General features: G+C 53.0%; 1 protein-coding gene across 1 annotated transcript in view; it reads right to left on the bottom strand.

The window, feature by feature from the left end:
• Positions 1-1,776: 1,776 nt before the first annotated feature.
• The window catches only part of LOC100903574 (glutamate receptor ionotropic, kainate 2), a 49,522-nt gene continuing 29,577 nt past the window's right edge, over positions 1,777-21,721 (bottom strand). Inside the window, exons 11-15 of the mRNA XM_029112655.1 lie at positions 18,390-18,684; positions 17,667-17,908; positions 6,127-6,329; positions 5,806-5,938; positions 1,777-1,946 (exon numbers count right to left, since the gene is read on the bottom strand). Coding sequence (XP_028968488.1) covers positions 1,777-1,946; positions 5,806-5,938; positions 6,127-6,329; positions 17,667-17,908; positions 18,390-18,684 — 1,043 coding nt within the window. The remainder of the gene's footprint in view (positions 1,947-5,805; positions 5,939-6,126; positions 6,330-17,666; positions 17,909-18,389; positions 18,685-21,721) is intronic.

Genomic DNA, 21,721 nt, shown 5'->3' with positions numbered 1-21,721 from the left:
CTAATTTCACGTGGCCCAACAAGCGCGGACAGGTGTCGTCAAAACGAGGGCCGGAGAAAATCCGGAGTGCGATCCTCCCTCAGATAGCCACGATCAGCTCAGTGATGAAAAGAGGGAAATTAAGCTGGACCTCAGCGAGACATCCGCAGCTGCGGAAGTCCGTCACAGTGAGAATCTTCCACACTCGGACACTTTCTGCGAAATCGAAACCGGTTGCCCGAGAAAAGAGGCGTCGAAGTCAAATCAGACGCATACGATTAGGAATTGGGGAGAGATCCGAGAGCAATCCGAAGAAGCAATCAGCTCACTCGAGATGTATTCTCTTGGACACAATCTCTGGTCGTCATCAGTACGATATGGGCGCGAGCATTGCCGACTCTTCAGGGCCTCTCTCGGAGATTTTCAGAATCCTGCCTCGTCTGAGCGGAGCCGAACGGAACATCATGATCGCGAGACTCGTGAGACCTTCGAAACAGAGACATCGAATTCTGACTTCATTAGTGAGTCGTATCCAACTCCAATAAGTTCAGGGCATACGATTGTTAGAGCTACTTCTTCGAGTGAATGAGTTGACGTATTCTGACATTCACACACGACAGTTCTATACCGCATCCCAGAGTATCGTTCCCCCTGTATCGGTCCCTCGATCATGATTCCCTCAAGTATTCGCCCGCTGATTCGGCAGCGTCTATCAGGAGCTGCCGGAGCGTTTCCAGTGTGACGGAGCACCAGCAAGATGACATATCATACAGAATCCGACGAACGTCCCGAACAATGAGCCTCCTTGGGTGAAAATCTTAGTCATCCGCCCTTCAGGGGAAATTCTTTTCTGGGGCCCCATAACTCGATTCGTCGGTCCTGAAGCTGGTGGAAACTCGACGCATCGTTCCCACTCTGCTAATAGTCCGTTCTGTGAGCGTTCGATGCACCGGGGTTTTTCATCCGTGGAACGATCGTTCCGTTTCCGAGCTCGCCATGACTTGTCGGCTACCCATGAGGTCTCAGTAAGAGCGTCAGCGCCGTCGAAATTTCTCCAAAAGAGAGACTCGAGGAGATATTTCCTTCCCGCCTCCTAAAGCTCGGCCAGCCCAGAGAGACGCCGCCAGACCTGCGGGGGAATACTGGGGGAAAAGATGATCGGGGGACCGACTTTCGGAGGAAGATGAGCGGGAATGTGAAGTTTCCCCCGAACGATATCTTCCAGACTGCGCAGCGGCGCAGACAAATTTATTCACCGCTTACACGACTTTCAGATGGCTGTCCTGCGTTCCCGAATAGAAACGATCATACGTGCTGTATCCACTCCTGAAGATACCCTCACGTTCGCCACGTCAAGCGACCCGTTCCGATAGGCACCGAGGCGTTCGTAAAAGCAGTGGATTCGGACGGCGACGTTTTGCCGGAGCATACGGACGCAAACATAAACGTGCGTTTGGATTCCGAGCCACGTGGTTAAGGCACGAGGAAAGTCGTGACAGGGCGAAAGCTCCCGACCACGACTCGCGCTCAGAAACTTCGCTTAGAAACAAGCGTCTCTCGACGGATTCTCGTCGTTCGTCCTAGACCTTCTAGACCTAGCCGGAAATCGAGGTAGCAGAGCTGCATATTGTGTACATGCGGAGGTACATCGGACAGGACCTCTTGGGCGGAAAGAAAAACCCAGGAACTCACCGTAGCAAAGCGGCCGTCTCCTCTCTGGCTGCACGGCGCTTGTTGCTGATTGATCTCGTAGTTGGAGGTGGAAGCGACGCTGCTGTCGACCTCCGGGGCCTGATGCTAGGTATCGTCGTAATCGTATGGCGAAGGTGGACGGCCTCCGCCCATTCCACCGATTCCGACGCAGATCGGCCCGTTTTCCCGATGATGGTGGTGGTGAATACCGCTCGGGAACGGGGGCGGAGGAGGAAACGGGAGGTCCAAAGCGGACGGCACGAATGTACCACCACCTGCAAGAAAGTCAAACGATGACTCAGCGCGTGACAGGGGGCCCGGACGCTTTCACGCTCTGGCTCTCCGATTTCTTTAGTCGCGAGGAGGAGAGACGATGTTCAAAGCTCAAAGAAAGAGAGACTCGATCGACCCCCCATCTCTGTATTCATGCTCTCGGAGCGATACATCTGTAGCTCGGGGACTCTCCGCTGTTTTTGAATGACGGATCATCGATGATGGCTCGCGTCGTTGACGGCTCTTGTCAACCACCGACAGAACGGAGCTCATTTTCGCTTCTCGCTGGCGGCGGCAAGTGGCGGCCAACCCGGGCCAGCCCCGGGACGATCAGCCAACGTCTGGTGAGCTGGCGCTCTGCCTCTGGGAAACGAGAGCCGAGGGAAAAGGGGCTTCATGAGGTACTGTATGTTAGGGATGCGGAGCTGCGGGTCGGAGGTTGGTGCTGGTTCGCGGGGCTATCGGGGAAAACGTTGCCCGACCGGCAGCTTCCAACAACCGTGAAGCGACAACCATGAAGGCAATAGGCTATGACCGAGCGTCGTCATCATCGTAGTCGGTAGTAGTGGCGGTGGTGGTAGTCGTCGTCGACATCGTCTTCATAGATAACCAGGAGCGAGCAAGCGAGCGGACAGTACCACCAAGAACCAGGCCTCATAACTAAACTCATAAACTGCAGTGGCCTGTCTCGGCCATTCCGCGGCTAACGCTGTGGTTACGCTGCTGGTTTCGTTGCCTGAGTCTTCCTAGTCGTAGTGGTCTCTGACGAAGAAATATTTCAGTTCGATGTCTTCTGTTCGTCGATGCAACTGAGGACTTTCGATGAGCTTGGTCGCTGCCTGATTATAATTGCGAAACTGATCTCTGGGTCAGTGGGCCTCGCAAGTGAACAGGCAGCAAATCCTCCGACTAGCAAGTCGCGACGGGACGAAGTATTGAAAGCGAAGCTTGGACGAGTCGTCGTCCTTCCTTCCAGCCTCACATTCATGCGGGGAATGAGTGAGAAACACGCTGCGGACCGGAGGGTCTGCTCTCCGTTGCCCGCGTTCTCGTGGTTCTTCGTCTGTTTCTTTTTATCTCTTATCATCTCTCAGGGACGTTCCCTCCATCTGTTTGTGAGTAGAGCGCACGCAGGATCCGCGGCTCCTGCATCTGGTGGACTGAATTATGTCCGACTCGAGGCAGAAGGGCGGACTGTGGAAGAAGGAATTCAATCGCCCGCATACAAACTGGCAGTCGAGCTTCCATTCATTCATCCATCTGTTTGAGAGAGACGAACCCTTTCGAGCAGCTCGGATTCACGGATGACACCGACTGCCGCCACCCAACCGCTATTCAAGCTCTGTGCATTATGCAGCACCTCTCTAACAACCACACTCCCTAAAGTGCGAGCTCCTCTTTTTTTCCCTTCACACGTCCTCGTTCTGTTGCTACCGCTCCCTCCTTCGTTCCCTCTGACCGTTGCCACATTCACGACGCGGGGAGAGCTCCGTGCATTTTTGAAACAGACCTACGGGGGCCGTACACTGATCAAGTAGACAAAAACGTCAACGTAGACGACAGTCTAGTAGCAGAAGCAACATCAACAACATCTTTATATATACGACGACAACGACGACGTTGGAAGTGATAGCCGCTGGGACAGAGACCAAACTGGTCCCCAGAGTGCAGCGGAGCTCATCAATTTCAGATCATGTTTTAGCACCTAGTACCCTTTTCCGCTGTATAGTTCGTTGACTCTTCGTATGTTCGTCGTCTTTTAGGACCGATGCTCGTCCTCGGAGCCAACGATTGGGCCCTTCTATTTGTTCCTCGCTAGACACCCCGAAGAGCCATTCGCAACGTTTGTGCTGCGTTGCATCCTTGTCGTTGATCCTTCCGTCTTCCTCGGGGTCCTCCATCCTCTTTCCTGTCCGTCTTCTTCTCCTCTGATCGCTGCTCGTGGAACCCGACTGAATCAGACACTTGCTGTGGACACATTGCGCAGGAGCCTGACCGTTACCTAGTTAGTTAGTCGGTAGTTCGGTCGCTCTGACACTGAGTGAGTGAGCGACCGACCGACCGCACCAACGAACGGGTGAGTCGACCACCCAGTCCGTGTAGGCGGTCAGGCTGACGACTCTCTCATCGGAAATCTAAATAACAGGTTTGTTCGCTCCGATTCATCCATTTGTCCATTCGCTTATCAATACATCCTTCCAACCATGCCGAACGTCTGCGCAACAATTAGTCGTTCCGACTGCCTCCGTCGGCGCAGACAGCCGCCAGCAATTTCGATTTCCACTTTCGCCGGCTTGTCGAAGCGCAGACCCGTATAAAAGCACCGACCTGGTCGGCAAGCTCCGCCGCTCAGGGCGCAGGCGAAAATTCCGCGGCGAGGTTAGGCTCGGATCACTTCCACTTGGGCCGGTCGTGTCGATGAGAAGAGCTCGCTCATCCGCGGTAGAGCGCCCCATGGATGTAGACTCTCGCGTCGCGCGGAGATCAGGGGGAAAAAATAGCGAAACGATAATTCTCCAAGATATGTACATACGTAGCGTGGAAGGGGGAACCGAGCCCGATATGAGGTCAATCCGAGACCAAAGACAACGTTCCGTGATCCGCACTTCTCGACTCGGGATTAGCGACTTCGGAACTCCGTTGACTCGGATCTCTACGGCTTAAAGCAGGCGGCCGCTCAAAACAAAGCTTCTGCTCTCAGCCCGTTGCGGCTACCGCCGATGAGTCCGACGAGTCGCACCTCTGGAGCTCCGTCATTGCTCTGAGCGCCCCCCGCACCTGAGCTAACTAGATTGCTCACAGCAGCGACGATGACACACTGAGCTGCGTTTGTCAGCCTCTGACGAGCTGCTGACTATATAAAGCGTGGCGCATCGGGTCGGGCAGCCGAATGAAATCGATACGGTCTCGCCATTGAGCCGTCCGTCACGCAGATGGACCCGACATGAACGAATGAAATTCAGCCGCTCCGAAGACGACGACAATCCGACGAAGGAACTCCTGAGTGAATAAACGAGCCGGCAAGCGAGAGAGGCGACTTATCTATGGCACGCCGAGGAAATCGGTGCCTCCCGTCGTCCGGTGGGAAAATTCGCTCTCCGCCACCGTCAGACGGGAGCATCAATACATCGAGTTGCAGTCGCCGGAGCCCTCCGTGCTTGAGGCCACTCTATCCAATGAGATAGCTGGCCGACGAGCGACCGAGCCGTGCGTTCAGCTGTGGAACTCCGGTTCCGTTCGACGACGCGGAGGAGTTGAGATAGCAGAGCTACGTGTAAGTTGCGGCAGTCGGTGTGGGAGCTCGAGTTCGGCTGACATATTTGTGGCTCATCTAGAAGCAGACGGACGATACGGCAGAAGCCAGGACCTCCGTCCTGCCTGCTCCGCGAGTCGTGACTTGGCTCTCGTGATTTTTCTTAGTGACCGACGAGGGAATTCGGGAACTCCGCCGTCGTTGACCTTGTCACCATCTTCATCGAGCTATTTGCGATATCCACGGCGACTCTACAATTAACAAGATTGCCATCCCCGCCGTTGACGGCGACACACGAGATTAGCGACTTCGACGGCAGCCGTTAACTGGCATGATAAGGGTTTCAGCCCTTAATTGGCTAATCTTCCGGATGCTACCGATAGTGTGAGCCTTCGCAGCGTCATATTGATTCCATTGATGGTTTGAACCCTGGCGGAACTGCGATTACTATCCGAACTTTGGCCTCTGCTCAAAACTCGGAGTTGTTTAGAGTCAATCAGACAGTTTTGCGCAGGAACTCCGGAGCGATCGACGAGAGCTGTTAGAAAGGACCGTTCGGGATAGAGAGCCTTAGAATCGGAGGATTTATGAGGGAGAAAATTCCTTACTTTTTAAGCACTTTGAGCACCGTCTCTTGCTGGAGTGGCTGTTGTCGAACGCTGGCCTTTGTCTCGAAGCACCACACCGCACGGCAAAACGCAATTCGTTTGCCATTTCTGTACATAAAGACTGGCGGTCGACCTGGAAGCGACGAAGAAGGGACCTGTAGCTTCCCGGAGCGGAAACTCTGATCAGGAATCGAAAAACTTTTAGAGCGAGGCTCGGCGGGTAAGTGGGACTGAACGGAGAACGGGATTCTCGAACACGGACGCAAAGAGGGGAAAACCTTCTCGGCGGCGAAGGTGACCGTGATGGATAGGGAAGTTCACCTGTGAATTATTCCGGGCATTCCAGATGAACTCGAAGATGGCGATTAGAATGGCGAAGGCCAAGCCAACGAGTAGCACGACGAAAACGCCGCCAATGTTGCCAATGCCGAGGGCGTTCGCTTTTCCCTCCTTGTTTTTCTCGTCGCGGCTACAAGTCAGCCCTGGCGCTTTCCACCACTTGTTGTACAACTCTTGCGTTACGCCTGCAAATGAAACGAACGGGAAAACGGGGAATTAATGGTCAGCGCGAGTTCGTCCTCTTCGTCGGTGGCGACGGCGCCGCCGCTTCCGTCGTCGATACATTGAAAGCAATCTGCACAACTATAAATCAACCATGTGCGCCGACGTCCTCACGGAGCACCCAGGGCTCGCACATTCGGGCCGGAGAGTGCACTCGCTGAGTAGCTCTTGATTATCCCACGCTCCGGTGGAAAACACTGTGAGCTGACTGTCATTTCTCGGTATGATACCAGAGAGCGTGAATTCTCGGAGGTTCCGCTCCCTTGCGGGATCTCCAAGAAAAATCGTGATTTCAAAATCCAAGGGCCCTGAGATTGCGGGGAGCGGGGGAATTTTTTTGAAAAGCCTGCAGGAAACGCGAGCGCGAGTAGTACTCTGACTCCAATCCTCCACAGGCGCTCCAAGCTGAGGCTGGAATCTGCAGCCAATTGTTCTCCTGTTTGTTGCTCCCGGATGATTTGTGGATCGCAGCAGAGCGATTTTGTCGAGCGCAGTGCCGCAAAGCGGCTATGTCGTCATCAGATACGACCTCACATAAGTGGAATTTTTCTGACTTCCCATATAGCGCCCCCGCTGGCAGGTTCCGAGTCTCTAATAGAGAATCGCGATTTCCCGGGGGTTCGAAGCGATGGATACCGTCGACGGCATGGAAAGACAATGCCTCGACTTCTACGCGGCACGTGCCTGGGTAATACATTCTATAATTAAAGGACGCCGTCGGTGCATGACGACATCTGACGTCGTTTAACTGGGGAAAAAAGTGGAATCGGTTTACGCCTCATTCCAGAAACGAGAAGCGGCAACATCTGAGTGGATACCTCCAATTTGGAGAATATGGCAATGGGCTGCTTGCGGTGTTTAGGTCTGACTGAGTGAGAGCAGAGGCAAAACAAAATCCCCATTTGCTGTGGCCTCTGTATATTATTTGTCGCTGTTCAGTTCATAATAATTGGATATTCCCAGCGGGACGACCGCGGAGTCTGGTGACACTTCAAGCGCTGTACCCGCTATCTAGCAGACAAGCTTCGGCCCGTATTCGTGGCAGCCGAGAGTGATGTCCTTCACTGCCTGCTTTCTTCCTCATTCGCTCATCCATCCGTCCATCGTCAGTACCTAGGAGAATATTTTATCATCGTATCCTCATCTGATCGCTGATCGTCCGGGGACGAGACAAGCGTTCCCGAAGAGGGGCGCGCCGATTGAGCCTCGGGGAACGGTGGGAAATCCGCGACAATTCGGATTTATATATATAATATGTTTATTGCATGCTATTGCACAGTAGAACTTTAAATCAGTCCATATTCATAAGCCCTGGTCCCATTTCGCAAACGAGGGCGTGATATCTTGGGCAACCTTCACCGCAATGTATGCATCTACACGAGTCATCCGGATCATGAAAGTTGTCTTTGCTGCTTTTGTTACATAGGAGGTGGTGATACCCATGGACGAGATAACGAGTGTACACGTGTCTTTTGGGATATCTCGAAGTGCTCCATTTGTCTCTCCTTTCGAGAATCGGATCCCCTTCCAATATTGATTTAGCGTCGTTATGTCTCTGCGACCATTCGTCGTTGTGGCTTTGTAACTCTGGGGTCATCTCGGCTTTCAGATACAGTCTCATGGTTTCACAAAACGGCGATTCTAGTCCGGCTAGTATATACAGAAATCTTTTTCGACAGTTTTTCGGCACTCTTAGTACTCGTCGCAAATATGTACAGAAACATTTTTCGATTTATTTATTAATTCGGATTTATGATTTGTCGTGTCACATGTGTGCATGTCTCTCGCGAGCTACATTTTCATCCCAATGCTGAAATGATCCAATGCGCACCGGAAAAAAATTCGTCAGTCAGACGAGAGAGAGGGCTTCTTCTTCGTCTGCGACTCCGTAGCCCCCAGCCGGACCCGAAAAGTTTCACCGGAGACGATAGCCCATTCGTTCGTCAGATGAGCAAGCTCACCGAAGATCGACGTAGATTTCCCTCAGAAGCCCCGAACACATTTTAGCGGACACTGCAAGACATCACGGAACTTCTAAAACTGATTTAAACTTTGGGGCGCGAGGCGGTCGTCTCCGACCTTCTCCCTTCTCACTGGCGAGGAATGCGTATAGAGAAAGGATCATGAACCCTTTTTCGTCATTTGAGCGGACATTCATCGTTTCGATGATTAAATTCGCGAAATCGCGACGGGCCGAAGCTCAACGAGTCACGATGGGAATAATCTTTGCGATCCTCCTTGTGGTCTAGACTCCAGACGGCACCCAAGCCTGACCGCCCGAAAGGTGACGTCTCGAGTCTTTAGCAGCTGACGTGACCGGCAAAAAATGAAAGAGGTGAATCCTCTCGCGGAGATAATTCACCGAAACGGAACGAGACAGAGCAGCCTCTCCGATTCCCCAGACCGTATGTGTGTGACGTTTCATTGAGATGCTCGCAAACCCTCAGAAAGAAGAGTACAATTAAACGATTCATGAAGATCTCTGGAGGCGCCGGAGCAAGGTCTCCCTCGCCATACCTGATCTGACAGGTCTCTTCAAATAACGAATATGAGTCATCGGTACCCGCATGCTCATTGCAATCTCCGGCCGGACCCCGCTCCAGCATGTTCCGAGTCCCCGTGTCTATCACGGTGCGGCCGCTTCGATGACTCCCCCTTCGATTTCGGACGACCCGTCTGGTGGGGTGCTTGGTCCAAAATCTGGAATCGCGCCCTCCGAAGGGGAGTCCGGGGAGTGCCGATACTTTTGAAAATGAATGCAATGGGTAGCAGGGAATGAATTTTCGTTTACCTTCTGAGTTCCGCCGAAGCGGCCGCGACCTCAGATTCCATGCGCAATCGAGTGGAGAGTGTCAATGAGCGGGAGTGCCGTTGGGCTCGAGTTGTCGGGAAAATGTGAACGGCGAGTCCCCTACGCACGTTCAAACGGCGGACAGCCTAGGCCAGTACTATTGTTCGCGCCGGTGCTTTCCCAGGCTGCTCAGCTCGTATGGGAGACCTGGCTCCGATACTGATTTGCTTTCGATAATTTTCTTTTTGGCGGTGACCGAACGTTTCACATGCGAAGTGTTTTTACTTCAGCGTCTCACGTTACCTATGCTTCGATCTCCCGGTTGGACGCTGCAATATTCGTTCCCAAGGTCCGGTTGCCAGCGTTCCCGGAGAGACCGCGACGTCCGATCGGACGCGTCCGATCGACAAAATTCGCTGCCGGGCGCCTTCGTCGGCTATTCCGCTTTCTCTCATGCTCTGACTCTGGCTGTTTCTCTCTCGCAGACACGCGTTTACGTCCCTCCTCCCCGACCCATGGCAACCGATGCGGTCGACTCACGAGACAGCCGGTCGCTGTCCCTTCAGTTAGTCAGCCGTTCGCTGGTCTGTTCATTCAACGAGGCGACTCCGCAAATCCAGCCAGCGAACGGCGCGGCGCCTTTCGGCAGTCAGCTGTTGCGGTGCTCTGCCGAAAAGCATGGGGACGCTTGGCGTATCGCTCCGTTGTCCCTTCATCCGTGTGTCGCCTGACGGGGCCGGACGAAAGTAACGGACCGCTCACGGACTCGCGGCTCGCCACCAGCTCGAACTCGCTCCGAATCACGACCACCGCTGCCACGCGTTCGATTGCAATAGTCGAGACGGTCTCCGGAGAAAGCGCCTCCTCCCGGCTGGCTCTCAGCGAGCAAAATCGACGAGCCTCTGAGTCGACACGGAAGAAGTCAGAGAAACTCAGGCGCTCTGGTCAACTGGCTGAGCAGTGGATTTTTGATCAGGTCGCTGAGTTGGCGCTAGCGACACTTAGCCTGTGACCTCGTCGTGGAGGAGACCTGTGCTTTATTGACAACGACAACTCGGACCAAAATTCGCTTTCGACTGTTCCAATGAACGAAAAAGCCGAAATGGAATTCGGCAGAGATACTCACTATGAGACTTTCTACGCGCTCTACTACTGCAATGCTTCAGGGTAAGTGGCTGCGCATGCGATTGAAAAATAGCCGTGAGCTTCTGTCACCAATTCAAAGCAGTGCGGACGTCACCGGTAAACAATGGACCCGGCGCCGCAGATGCCCAGCGGACGTTCGCCTCTGGAAATGAAGCGAGGAGGTCACATTTTCCCGTTTTCGGGATTCTCAATCGTGAGATGCCCTTTCATTCGTGACATTTTTCACACTTATCGGTGACCGATATCGCTTCTATCTTCGATATGTTTCGTAAGATAGTGGAGGTCGCTTGTCGATATTTTCTGATGCTTCGGACGCTCCCCAGTCCGGAAAGAACACCATGCGCGAATCGGTGCACGACTGATACTCCGTGACGAATAACTGTGATGGTTCCGCCCGTGTAAATATCGCACTGCTGCGCTGTCCGAATCGTGTCGCGTTTCGAATTTCGCTCCCAAACGCTTTCTAAACGCACACGGCGAGAATAATCCAGATGAGCTCCGCTTTTCTGTGATCAGAATCTGAGACAAGCTTTCCCTTTCGTCTCCCCGTCCTTTGTTTCATTCACCTTCGACAAGATTTCTGTGGCCCCATAAAGACCATTCAGTCAGTATAAAAGAAAAGCGCGTTTGGAAGCAGAAGAAGGGCATCGGTCCAGGGCAACCAACGATTTCTCTTTGGACCCATGGAGGAAACAGGTCATGATCAGGGTTTGTTTTGATTAGGTCGATATCCCTTTCGAACTCTCCGTCGCACGGAGGAACAATCCCTGAGAATCCGAGAGTTCTCAGAAAATGACAGTGGTAGTACGCATACGCCTATTGGTCGGCGACGTCGTGATGGACGGTAGTTCTGGACTCCGAAAAACGGTCGGAGCCTAACTAGCGAGTATTTTTGATTTCCTCACAGCGCTCGGTGAGTATCGCATTGCCTGATCTCGAGAAGACAAGGAAAAATGAACTTTCTAGCGAAAAGTTCCTGAGCAGATGCAGATTTGATCGATTTGGTCAATCTGGTCAGTAGAGTTGATCACATTATGCTCCGCTTACAGCCTGCGCCACATTCGGGGCACCTCTAAAGACGAAAACCCGAGCTCACCCGCGGCGTGAGAATTTTAAAGCCTCTGGGATCCCGCAGATCAGTCCGAGTAGATAAAAATACTTTCGCTTCGAAGTTTCTAGTCAAGGCAGCCGGTCGGGAGGTGACCTGCCCGTTGGGACTATATAAGATCCAAGCACAAAAAGTCATCGAGGCGTTTCCTAGTAGACGAAGTTTAGGGAATCAAAAAAGTACGCCTGGTCTGGAATCGGAGAAGAGCTCATCTCGGCGGGGTTCTAACCGTCGTGGGTTCCGCGCCGCGGCGTATTCGTGATGCCGGCATCAGGTCATCGACCGCTTTCTAAGTCAAGAGGAATGGGCTTCCAGATTTTGAATGAATGCTCACTGAATGAGTGCAGAAGAGCGCGAACCCCGACTGAAGAATAGCTGACAATCAGCTGCGGCGCAGTCATGTTGGAGCGATGCTCCATGCCGGATGTTGAAATCGAGGTTCAGGCCCGGTGTCGAAACAGCGCTAAACGCCGCCGCAGGCTGTTCTTGCCGGTGGCTCGTGCCCACCAGCGATCGGGGATGCCATTGGTCCGACTTGTCCTGACTCGCGATTTGAACTTCCAGCAAAGGTTCAAACCCCGAACTGGAATCAAACCCCAACAACAAATCTGCGGTGACGCAACATCTCTACCTGAATATCCTCGACACGAACTTGAGCGGAGAAAAAGAAACAGATCTCCGATGTTTCCTCCAGAAGAAGATCCAACTCAAGGATCTGGTGCTGGAAGCCGCAGCCAAAGCCGCTTCATTAGACGTAGGGTGAGTATCAAGTCGTAACTCATAATCCATAATATTATTTTTCTACCGGTGGAGCCCTCAAAAATGAAATTCGAAGTCAATCGTTGGGCAAAGCGGGGCACCGAGCGTTGATTCAAGCCCCAGAAAGTCACAAACGTCAGAGTATGAACTCTGTCAGTCATTCAAAATCGAGAACGTGGTCCGCTTCCGCGGAGATGATCTCGTCGTACAACAGCAGCAAATATGGGAAAATACACCCCCATGCTCTCCGAATGATCCGAGCGCTACTCCGAATCGCATAAAAGAGTTGTTCCGGATTTGTCGATGGCATTGGATGGATGAGGTACTCAATGTCTCGTTATCTTGCCAAACTCATTCTTGTTCCCGCGTCCCCGACATTGGTTCTCGAACTTCCGTTCCGCTTCTGCATCCATTGTCGAAATAAAAGACCGAGGAACAATTCAGGCCGGCAAGAAGACTGAACGCGATGAACTTTCTCGGGAGCCGAAGCCATGAGCGGACGTCTGTCCACTGAAATTTTCCTCTAACTATTGTCGCCGTGGCTGGCATCACAGACCGCGAAGCAGCATCACGCGCCATATACGTGTCAGAATTGTTGATGGCAACGAGAAGAAGCTCACGGTTTTCCTACCGCCTATTATATGCAGTTCTTCCGCATCATCCGCGAATGTGGTGCTATGTGACCGCGTATAAGATCTTCAACCAATGCCGACGGTGAGCGGGTGAATAGTTCGCGGTGCCCGGTTGAAGGAGCGCCCTTGACAATTCGTCGAACTTTGTTCGACACCATAGGAGATAGTTCTATTTCGGTCACACCGTGCACGCTCATCTTCGGGAGATACCGACGAATCGAGAGGGAAGCGGAATGCCAGGTTCATGGGAATATGACCGGCAGAGAGAACTCCGCGGAGAGAGTAGGTACATAAGTGTGAGCGGGCAGAAAAATGTTTGAGAGGGCCTATCCACCTGCTGCCGACTACGCTGAGCTCGTTTTTCTCCTTGGCGAAAGATAGCCATGGGAAGAATACATACAACTTAATGGTCTGTGGCGGAACGTTTGATAGAGTTCTCTCTTGGGACTCATACTTCTTCCGACAATCTCGAAAACTATTCATATCGAGTCGGTCGATATCTCCATAGGCGCGGCTCACACAGTGAAACAGTCCCCGCTTCCGTGACGGTAGGGAGAAACCGAGCGCTCGAGCCGTCCTGAATGTTTAATCACGGGACAATCGCTGCGAACGGAGCGAGCTCTATCGACGTGCTCCGTCTCGAAACACGATAATCATGGCTGAACTCGAACTCGTCTGGGTAAACATGGTCTCATCAGTCCGGTCTCGTCCGACTCATTATTCTGATCTTCTTCCCATTCCAGGACTCGCGGGAGTGTGATGTGTGTATACCATCTATTCCCGAAGCTGCAGGGCAGTCCTGGTCAAGGCTACTGTCTTGCTTTTCTCGCCCCGGACGACGGGTGTCTCGATCTGTTCCTGAACGAAGTCGACACATTTATGCGATCGCATGATCTCCAGAACTGTGAGAAATATCTCCCTGAAGAAACGCAGCAGTCGCTCAAGCAATGGCACCGACAGAGTACGCTATTCATCGGTCGAATCCTCAGAGGTGGGAAATTCCTGCTCCACAAGTCCGCGCTTGTAAAAATTCATGATCTAAAATTCATCATCGAATCTACAAACCCTCCACATCTGTGGATCCTTCGGCTTCTTCTCCTTCGCTTTCCCATAGTGAGCCTTAGACGATCCTCTTTTTTTTCAGTTCTGGGTGAGCGCACAGCGGTTTTGCTTCATTTAGCTTTGAGTGGGGGAACTCTTGACTGCGACCAGATCGTCGATCCCGGGCTCCGCGCCGACTTGAAGCTTTTCATGTCGTGCTGCGGTCTCCATGAACTTCGTCGCGTAGTCAAGTCCCACGCCTGCCTCCCGAAAGTAATCGTGGCAAAACAGGTGAGTACCCGAATCTGGGTCCCAGGCCCAGTTTTATAGTTAGAACACGTATCGCTCATTCCACTCTTCCGAGTTTCTTTCGACTTCAAAGAAAAGTCATCAGCTCCGTCTCATCGGGGATACTGAGCAGAACCGATGAGCCTCGAGATTTTAGAGCTCATCCGCTCTCATGAAATACTGGCGAATAACGGCGAACTTGCTGAGTCTGTAACGGCCACGGATTGCCTGAGACAAAAGATTGGACTCGTCGTGTCTGGCAGGATTGGCAGGGGAAAGTCTTGACGGCTCCTCGAGATTCGAGACTTGAGCTAAGCGGTGACGCTGAGAGGGAAGAATGTAGGGATTGAGAGACATCCCTTTAATAGGCTCTCTCCACAGAAGGTTCGCTCTCTGCTCCTGGATGACAGCAATTAATTCCGAGAAGTAGAGAACACAAAGCTCCTCAACCCTCAGCGGACGTCTCAATATCGATTTACGGTCGTTCCGGGTCGCGGCATGTCGCTCGGGGCGATCCCCGTGACCAGGCGGCTGCTCATAATCTGCAGAGAGGGCTTGAGAGTGAAAATAAAATATTAGAAGAAACGTGTCCTGATGAGCCTTGCCTTCGTCCTCGGGGTCGAGGCGGCCCGACGGGACCGAAAGAAGGGATGCCCCAACTTGTCGACGCACAATCGGGAACTCGACGCATTCTTTGCGTCCGGGTATCTTAGTCCTTTGCCGGTCGTCGGAGGCAATAAAAATTATTATCCGGAGCGTTTGTCGCGACAAACTTCAAATCCCCGTCTGTTCCCTCTATAGCGGTCCTTATGGTGAACAGGAGCAACAACTTCCATTCGGAAGCCTAAATCCCGATCATAGCTCCGGGAATTTCCGTCGACCGACTCGCGGCTCATCGGGATGAAGAGAAGCCTCATGGCGGCGTGGAATCACCGGGGAGACCAAAAAAGCTACGCTCTCTCTCTTATTCGGGCAAACTTCGCAAATGGATCCATTGGCCTTTTTTTGGGCTGGTCGGGCGGCTGAGGCCTCTGAGCGAAAGGTTGTCCAGCGGTTGAGGAGAAAAACTGAAGTTTCCTCTTCTCCTCGTATCGAAAGCGATACTGTCACTATTCCGTGATCAGTCTGGCTCCAAATCACCGGTCCCGACCGGCGCCGTCTCCGTTCTAGACTGAGGCAATCCCTGCTTTGACAGATCGACGACTCCAGTCAAATCCAGCTATCATCCGAGGAATGTTCTTCAGACTCCCTCCAATGGTGTCGACGACTTCTGCAGGAGAACCCAGACGATCCTGTCATCCTGCGCAGAATAATCGAGGGCTACAAGATTCGGGTAAGTGGGCCAGTGCTCGAGAACGCAGCGATTACATCTAATTAGGGACAGATGCAGCTGCAGCGGACGCTCCGTCGCCGCTGATGCTGCCGGAAAGAGCAAAAGCGAACTTCCGACCGGGCCCAATCGAATCGAGCACACGGTCGCAAGCAGTTCAATGAACTGAATTAAGCCTCTCGACTCATTCACAGACTATTCAGGATATGAACCTTGTGCGACGCATCGTTCGCAAAGCCGAGAGCGATCACTACGCTTTATACCGAGCATACAAGCTGCTCAAGGATTGCGGCTATACCAAAACGTTACTTGGGCTTTCGATGTCGGAGCACGATTCGAGCTGCGCATCGCTCGATGCGGAAATCGTAGCGAGCTCCACACCGAGCCATAACTCCACCGCTTCATACCGGGGGTCGACCAGCAGCTCGGGTAGCAACAGCAGTTTCGCCGGCCAGGAATTGATGGGTGACGACGTCATCTCGATACTTTTGGAACATTTGCCCGAAGACACTCCATTCCCGGACCGTGATGCGACTTCTCCTGGGCAGCAACAGATTCCCTCCTACTCCTGATGAACCGAATACAAGTCACGTGCGACTGTTCGAAAGCGAGAGATAGAGACAGAGAGGATATAAATGGTTTCTCTCAGACCCATCGGGAATCGAGGGGCGATTCCGGAAAGAACTGAGTCGTTGCAAGAGATATCGACTTCGAGTGATAACGCCAATGTGATTTTTTCTACTGAAAGCAAGTGACGAGCCCTCCGAATCGAATTATTATTGAATAAAGAGGCTCCGCAAGTCCCATGTAACGGGTAGAATGGATTTTTCACCGAGCGCTGGCTCAGACCAATGTTTCCAAGCTACCTGCACGCAATGTATTCATGCGAGTAAAGAGTTCGCACGGAAAAAGCATCAAGCGAGCGATGAGGCCATTCGGTGTGATGAGGCAAATAAACGAATTATCGTGTGCTCGCTTCGTGGTGTGCCTCGTCACTCATGCGCTCGTTTTCGTGCTCGTTCGACGCACAGACTTTTTCCTGCCTGAAACACCGATGAACGAAAGCAACTTCTCCCAAAGTTACTTGACACGAGGAACTAGCAATGTTCGGAAACGATCCTAGAAGCGTCGATAAGCGCTCAGTCGACAAGGTGCTACGAGTTTTGAATCCGCGCTCCGTCAATTCTTCAGGTAGACGCTGATTCTCGACTGAACCAGATCCATTCTGGGTATGATCCGACGGACGCTTTCCGGTTAAGGTGTTTCGGGATACAACTCGATGCGACGAGCGGGACGAGATAACCATTCGGAGCGTAATTTCACCAGCCAGCCATCGAACCTGATTGCAGTCCCGCTCGCATCCCGCTTTCAATTGCCTCCTCCATCTCCTGGGAAGCTCGGCAATCTCGTACCACCGTAAAAAACAACATTACGGTTCTTAGTGAAGTCGAACGAATCGGTGTAGTGTGAAATTTCGCAGGCACTCGAGCAAATAAGCAAGCGCCCTGCGACATTGATGCGGGTCGCCAGCAAACAATGCGCGGGCAGACCCCGGGTTTCCGGAGCCCTGTTGGGCGGGGGCAGATATACCGCACTGATTCCAACTGACGCCTTCTTTCCGGGCGATTGCCGCGTCTGAACATCGGTCAATCTGTGGGCCGAGGGCCGACTCATGGAGTCGCTCTCTCTGTATCAGGAGGAGATATGCAGATATTGAATTGCGAGACTCTCGGGCAGAACGAAACATAGACGAGCAGGTCCTGAAGAGTGGAACTACTCGGCGGATGAGGTCGAAAGAGGTTCCCAGTGGAGCGAATTCCGAGAATATCTCGAGCAGAGCCGAGTGACATGGAAAAGAAATGACTGACATTCAGTAGAGCGGAAGACAGCACCCTTGTACCCAACTTGCCGAGCGACTAAAAAGAAACCTGTCTGCATTTCCCGGTTTAATGTGAGTCAATCCGACTCCCGACGACATCGGAGTTCGAACTCAGGAGCGACCGCCGGATGGGGCATCCATCGTGGGGCTCGTCCAGACGATGGATTTCCAAGTGAGGAATATTGAATCGCGAGAGATTGTTCCGAGAGAGTTTACGAAATGAGAGAGAAAAATATCCACAATAGATCGAAATTTCACTTCTCAAAGAATCGACATGCGTTAGTGAGGCGGGAATTCAGTCTTTCCGGAGTCGAGTCCGAGCTCACCTTTCTCCTGCAGATCGAGGATTGCCAGTGACAGTTTATCCCTCCATGGCGACCCGATGGGGGTTCCAATACCGTAGCCTTTATTATCCAACAATGTGCCGATGGCTGTGAGGTTGCAATCGCGCTGGACTTTGTAGTCCAACATCGTCGACTCCATGAGAAATGCATAGTTGCCTTGTAGTACTCGCTCTACGCCCTCTTCATACGTGCTAACAAATACGCTGGGTCTGTTCTTCATATATCTGGAAGAGATCGACTGCCATGTCAGCTCTCGTCTACAAGCTCCCACTATTCCCGCTGCTCCTGTCGTGGCCAGCGCCGATTCCGCGGACTGGGGGAGGTATTGAAGGACCGGGAGAGGGAGGGTACAGGCCACAACTCAACCAGATACGTGATCGGCGTTCGTCGATCTCGACGCTGGGCTTCGTATGTACCACTCGGAGAGGCTTTTGTCTCCAATGACTACGAAATTGAATTTCCTCGCAAGCCTTTGAGAAATGAAGGCTGGGCCTCTCCGCATTGGCTGTCAACTGCGAGAAATTTCGGTGCGACCCGAATCCGAAAGAAGCTAAGCGCTTTGCAAAGAAAATTCGACGCCTTCGGAGATGATCGAAAACGACAACTGACTAGGATAACGATCGTCCGTCAGTAGACTGAGAGAGTCATGGCATGTTTAAAAATTCATCGGAATTCATGTAGACTTCGCCGTCCTCGAGCACTTACCTCCACATTTTCCGGTATAGCTCAAGCTTGGAGTCCCGGAAGAAGGTCATTGTTGAGCCGGAGTCGAGGGTACCGTAGGCGATTTTGCTTTGTTCGGCGAGATCCTCTACTGACTCGATTGGTGTAATCATTCGTTCCACAGTGAGAAATGCAGCCAGATTGGCTGTGTACGATGAAATTAAAATCAGAGTGAAGAACCACCAAATCGTCCCCACCATCCGCGTTGACGTTGCTTTGGGGTTGAGGTCGCAGCCCTGGTGCATCAGAGTTACAATTGTGAACCAAAAACTATTTCCTGAAATGGAGGAAAAACGAAACGCTTGTCATTAGTCATCCCGGTACGATCGGTGCTCACCCCGCTGGCGCACATCGCTCTCTCGGAGCTCTAGCGAGAGCCCTCCGTCCTGCACCCTCCCTGCCTCGGCCGGGAAATACTAAAAACAGAGAAATCCATTCTCATCAGAGACTTCCCCCACAATGGATAAAATAAGCGGAGGCTTTCCCCGGCGATGTACATGTGCCGATTAGACGAAGAAATTTGGAATTTCCCGATTCCCACATCAACAATTCAGAGGTTTCCGGTGACGAGCTCTCGAAGAGCTCGAGGAACAGAGTAGTGCCGGGGAAAAAAATATGCAAAGTTGCAAGCATGTGTCGGAGTGGTTCGCCCGAGCGGCGACGCTGCCAATGTCGAAAGCCAACGCAGATGAAAGAGAGCCTGACGTACTTGGATCGAGTCAACTGTTGTTGGGGGACGGAGCGAGCGCGTTCGTTTACAGAGCGCGAAATGTGCCCGACAAGGCTTGGCAGGCTGGCAGGCCCAAATGCCACGCTGTCACGAGGACATTGCGGCCGCTCGCCGTCTCGATGTATCCGTCGGACCCGGATCGCGCGTGAGGCTCCCGACGAAGAGCGACGAATTTAGCTCTTGCAATGGAGGCCCGGTTTTGCGCGCTGGCTTACTTGACGCCGAGCAAAGCATGCAGGCCGTAAATCACCGAGGACGATCGCTTGGGACCGCGGGAGCAGAGCCCTAGAGAATGTTGCCGTCGTCGCCACAGACGCAGAATGTTATCTCCTTGTTGCCTTCAGAAAGGGAAACAAAGAGAGCCCGAGGAGCGACTGGGGTCAGAAGTCAGGAGATTACCATCATCCAAGTCTTCTAGCCCCGTGTTGAGCTTCCCAGCCCCTTGTTCGGTGGCATTCCTGGCTTGAGTCCGGTCTCTCCGGTCTTTTCCACCCCTTCAGTTCCTCTGAGGCTTCCACAACTCCCGAGACCTCCCCAATCTGTCGCTCCGCAGCGCTGGCTTCACACAAACATTTTTTGCTCTGCTGCTCCTCCGCAGTTATAAGCGTGAAAAACGATTCAGAGAATTCTCTTAAATGAGTAAATCCGACGGGTTCTCCAGTTCGGTTGCAGCTGGAATTTTCGGTGGAATGGACGGCCTGTCGGGAAGTCTCATTGAAAAACCGGTGACGCACCGGTGATGATTTTTGCAAGCGAACACTTGCATGAAGTCATTCAGTCGACGCCGCGCCAGGGACGAGCGTGAGATCCATCACTCCTCGTCACCTAGGCGCTTCGTTCTTCCCGTCCTGCTCCTGACGATTTCCGAGTCACGAGCTGCGCCCTCCTGCCGGTGTCAGCCTGGTCATTTCTTCGGAATGTTCCGGTGACCGACGATGTCTCGGGACGTTTTGCACATAACGGGAAAGAGCGCGTTGAGCGATTGCCTACGCTCGCGCGACGGAATCCTCGACCGCGACGCAATCGCTAGAAGCCGTCTGAGCGCGACAAGAGAAAACGTTTAGATGGGAGAGCGAGGCGACACGTGAGACGATCGTTGCTGACACCGCTCGTGCCCTTGTGTTTGACCCCGCTGTTGTGCTTGGCCTTCGGGAGCGAGACTCTCTCCTACCGGAGAGCCTTCATCGGTGAAGTGAAGGCCAGACAAGCATCTCGAGGGCCCTTCACTTGAAGCCGGTCGCGAGTCAGACGTGCTCCAGCCCGAGCTCACATTCACAGTCTCTAACGATTCGACAACGACCGCGTTGTCGGATCCCGATCACACTTCCGAGTTTCCCATCTTCAGAAGGGCCCTCTCAATGTTTTCGCGGGAATAGCGGGCGACTTCTCGAATTTCTCCCCGGGAACAGATGTTTGTGCAGATTATGGCTTTTTGACGGAGCGATACGTGAAGTGGCTCACGATCAGACGACCCGTGAAGATAAGTAAGCTCCCACAATGGTACGAGGCCGCTCTTCGCAGGTATGTAGTATCGTATTCCCCGGAATAATTCACCGGCCATTTGGGATTCTCTCGTTGTCCGCCACGTTGCAGACGTTTGCAGGTCTCCGGCTCTTGTTGCGTCGCCGTCTCTGTGTGGCAGAAGCTCTCCCTCCGGCTGGTTCCCTCGTCGCAGTGATATATCCTCCGGAAGAAATGTGTCCAGATATATCCTCCAGAAGACCAAGATTAACGCGTGAACGTGGCTGGACTCGCTCGGTGACCTTGTTGTTTTGTCGCCGACGGGAAGATCCCTCCCAGGAGCCGACGTCCTCCGTCGCCGCACTCGCAGATGGGTCCGATGCCGAGAGAGGAATGAAGACCGAAGGAAAATGAAAGGGAAGAAGAGGGGTGCGCCCCTTTGGGGTGCGATCCGTGAAAAGGGGTGCGATCCGTTCATCCGGCTGTTTGGCTGCGTGCTCCACGCAGTAACTCGCCGCGGTCCTAGTGAGGCGTGAGATCAAAGCCTTTGGTTGTCCGTCCTCTTGAAAAAAGCTCTTTGCTCCTCGACGGATTCTTACGTTCTGGGCAACGCACGAAGCCGTGGACCTCGTCCCCATGGGCGAGCGTTGTTCCTTTTCTATTATTCCGCTCAAGTGTATAAGTAACGTGGCTGACCGAACTGTCAAGCAACGAAGCAACCGACCGAACGGCAGACAGACAGACGACCGGACCGGGCGACTGAGAAAGTCAAATCGGTTGACCGCCAGCGAAAGCTTTTCAATCTCTTGCCATTGAGCTGCCCATCCCGGCTCCTCTCGCGCAGCGATCCGGTCGAGGGAAGTACTTGAATTGAGGGGACGGTCGTCATTCTGCATGTCAATGTTGTTCGGCAGCAGATCATCGAGCCCCGCGGGCGCTCAGCCGCTGCTCAATCAGTATCAGCCAAAGCGTCACGCATGCACGGCACGGAAATTTCCGTCGGAATCTCGACTTCCAGCATCGAAGACTAGAGATATCTTGATCGACCGCGGACGGAGCGGAATGCTCCACAATCCCTGTCCATCGAAGCGGACCAGTCCGCGATGTGTCGAATAGAGTTGAG

This window comes from Galendromus occidentalis, unplaced genomic scaffold (genome assembly GCF_000255335.2).
Source record: "Galendromus occidentalis unplaced genomic scaffold, Mocc_1.1 scf7180000077524, whole genome shotgun sequence".
In the NCBI taxonomy this organism is placed as follows: domain Eukaryota; kingdom Metazoa; phylum Arthropoda; class Arachnida; order Mesostigmata; family Phytoseiidae; genus Galendromus; species Galendromus occidentalis.
The sequence above is the reverse complement of the archived record's forward strand: the minus strand, read 5'-3'. Positions and strand labels throughout refer to the sequence as shown.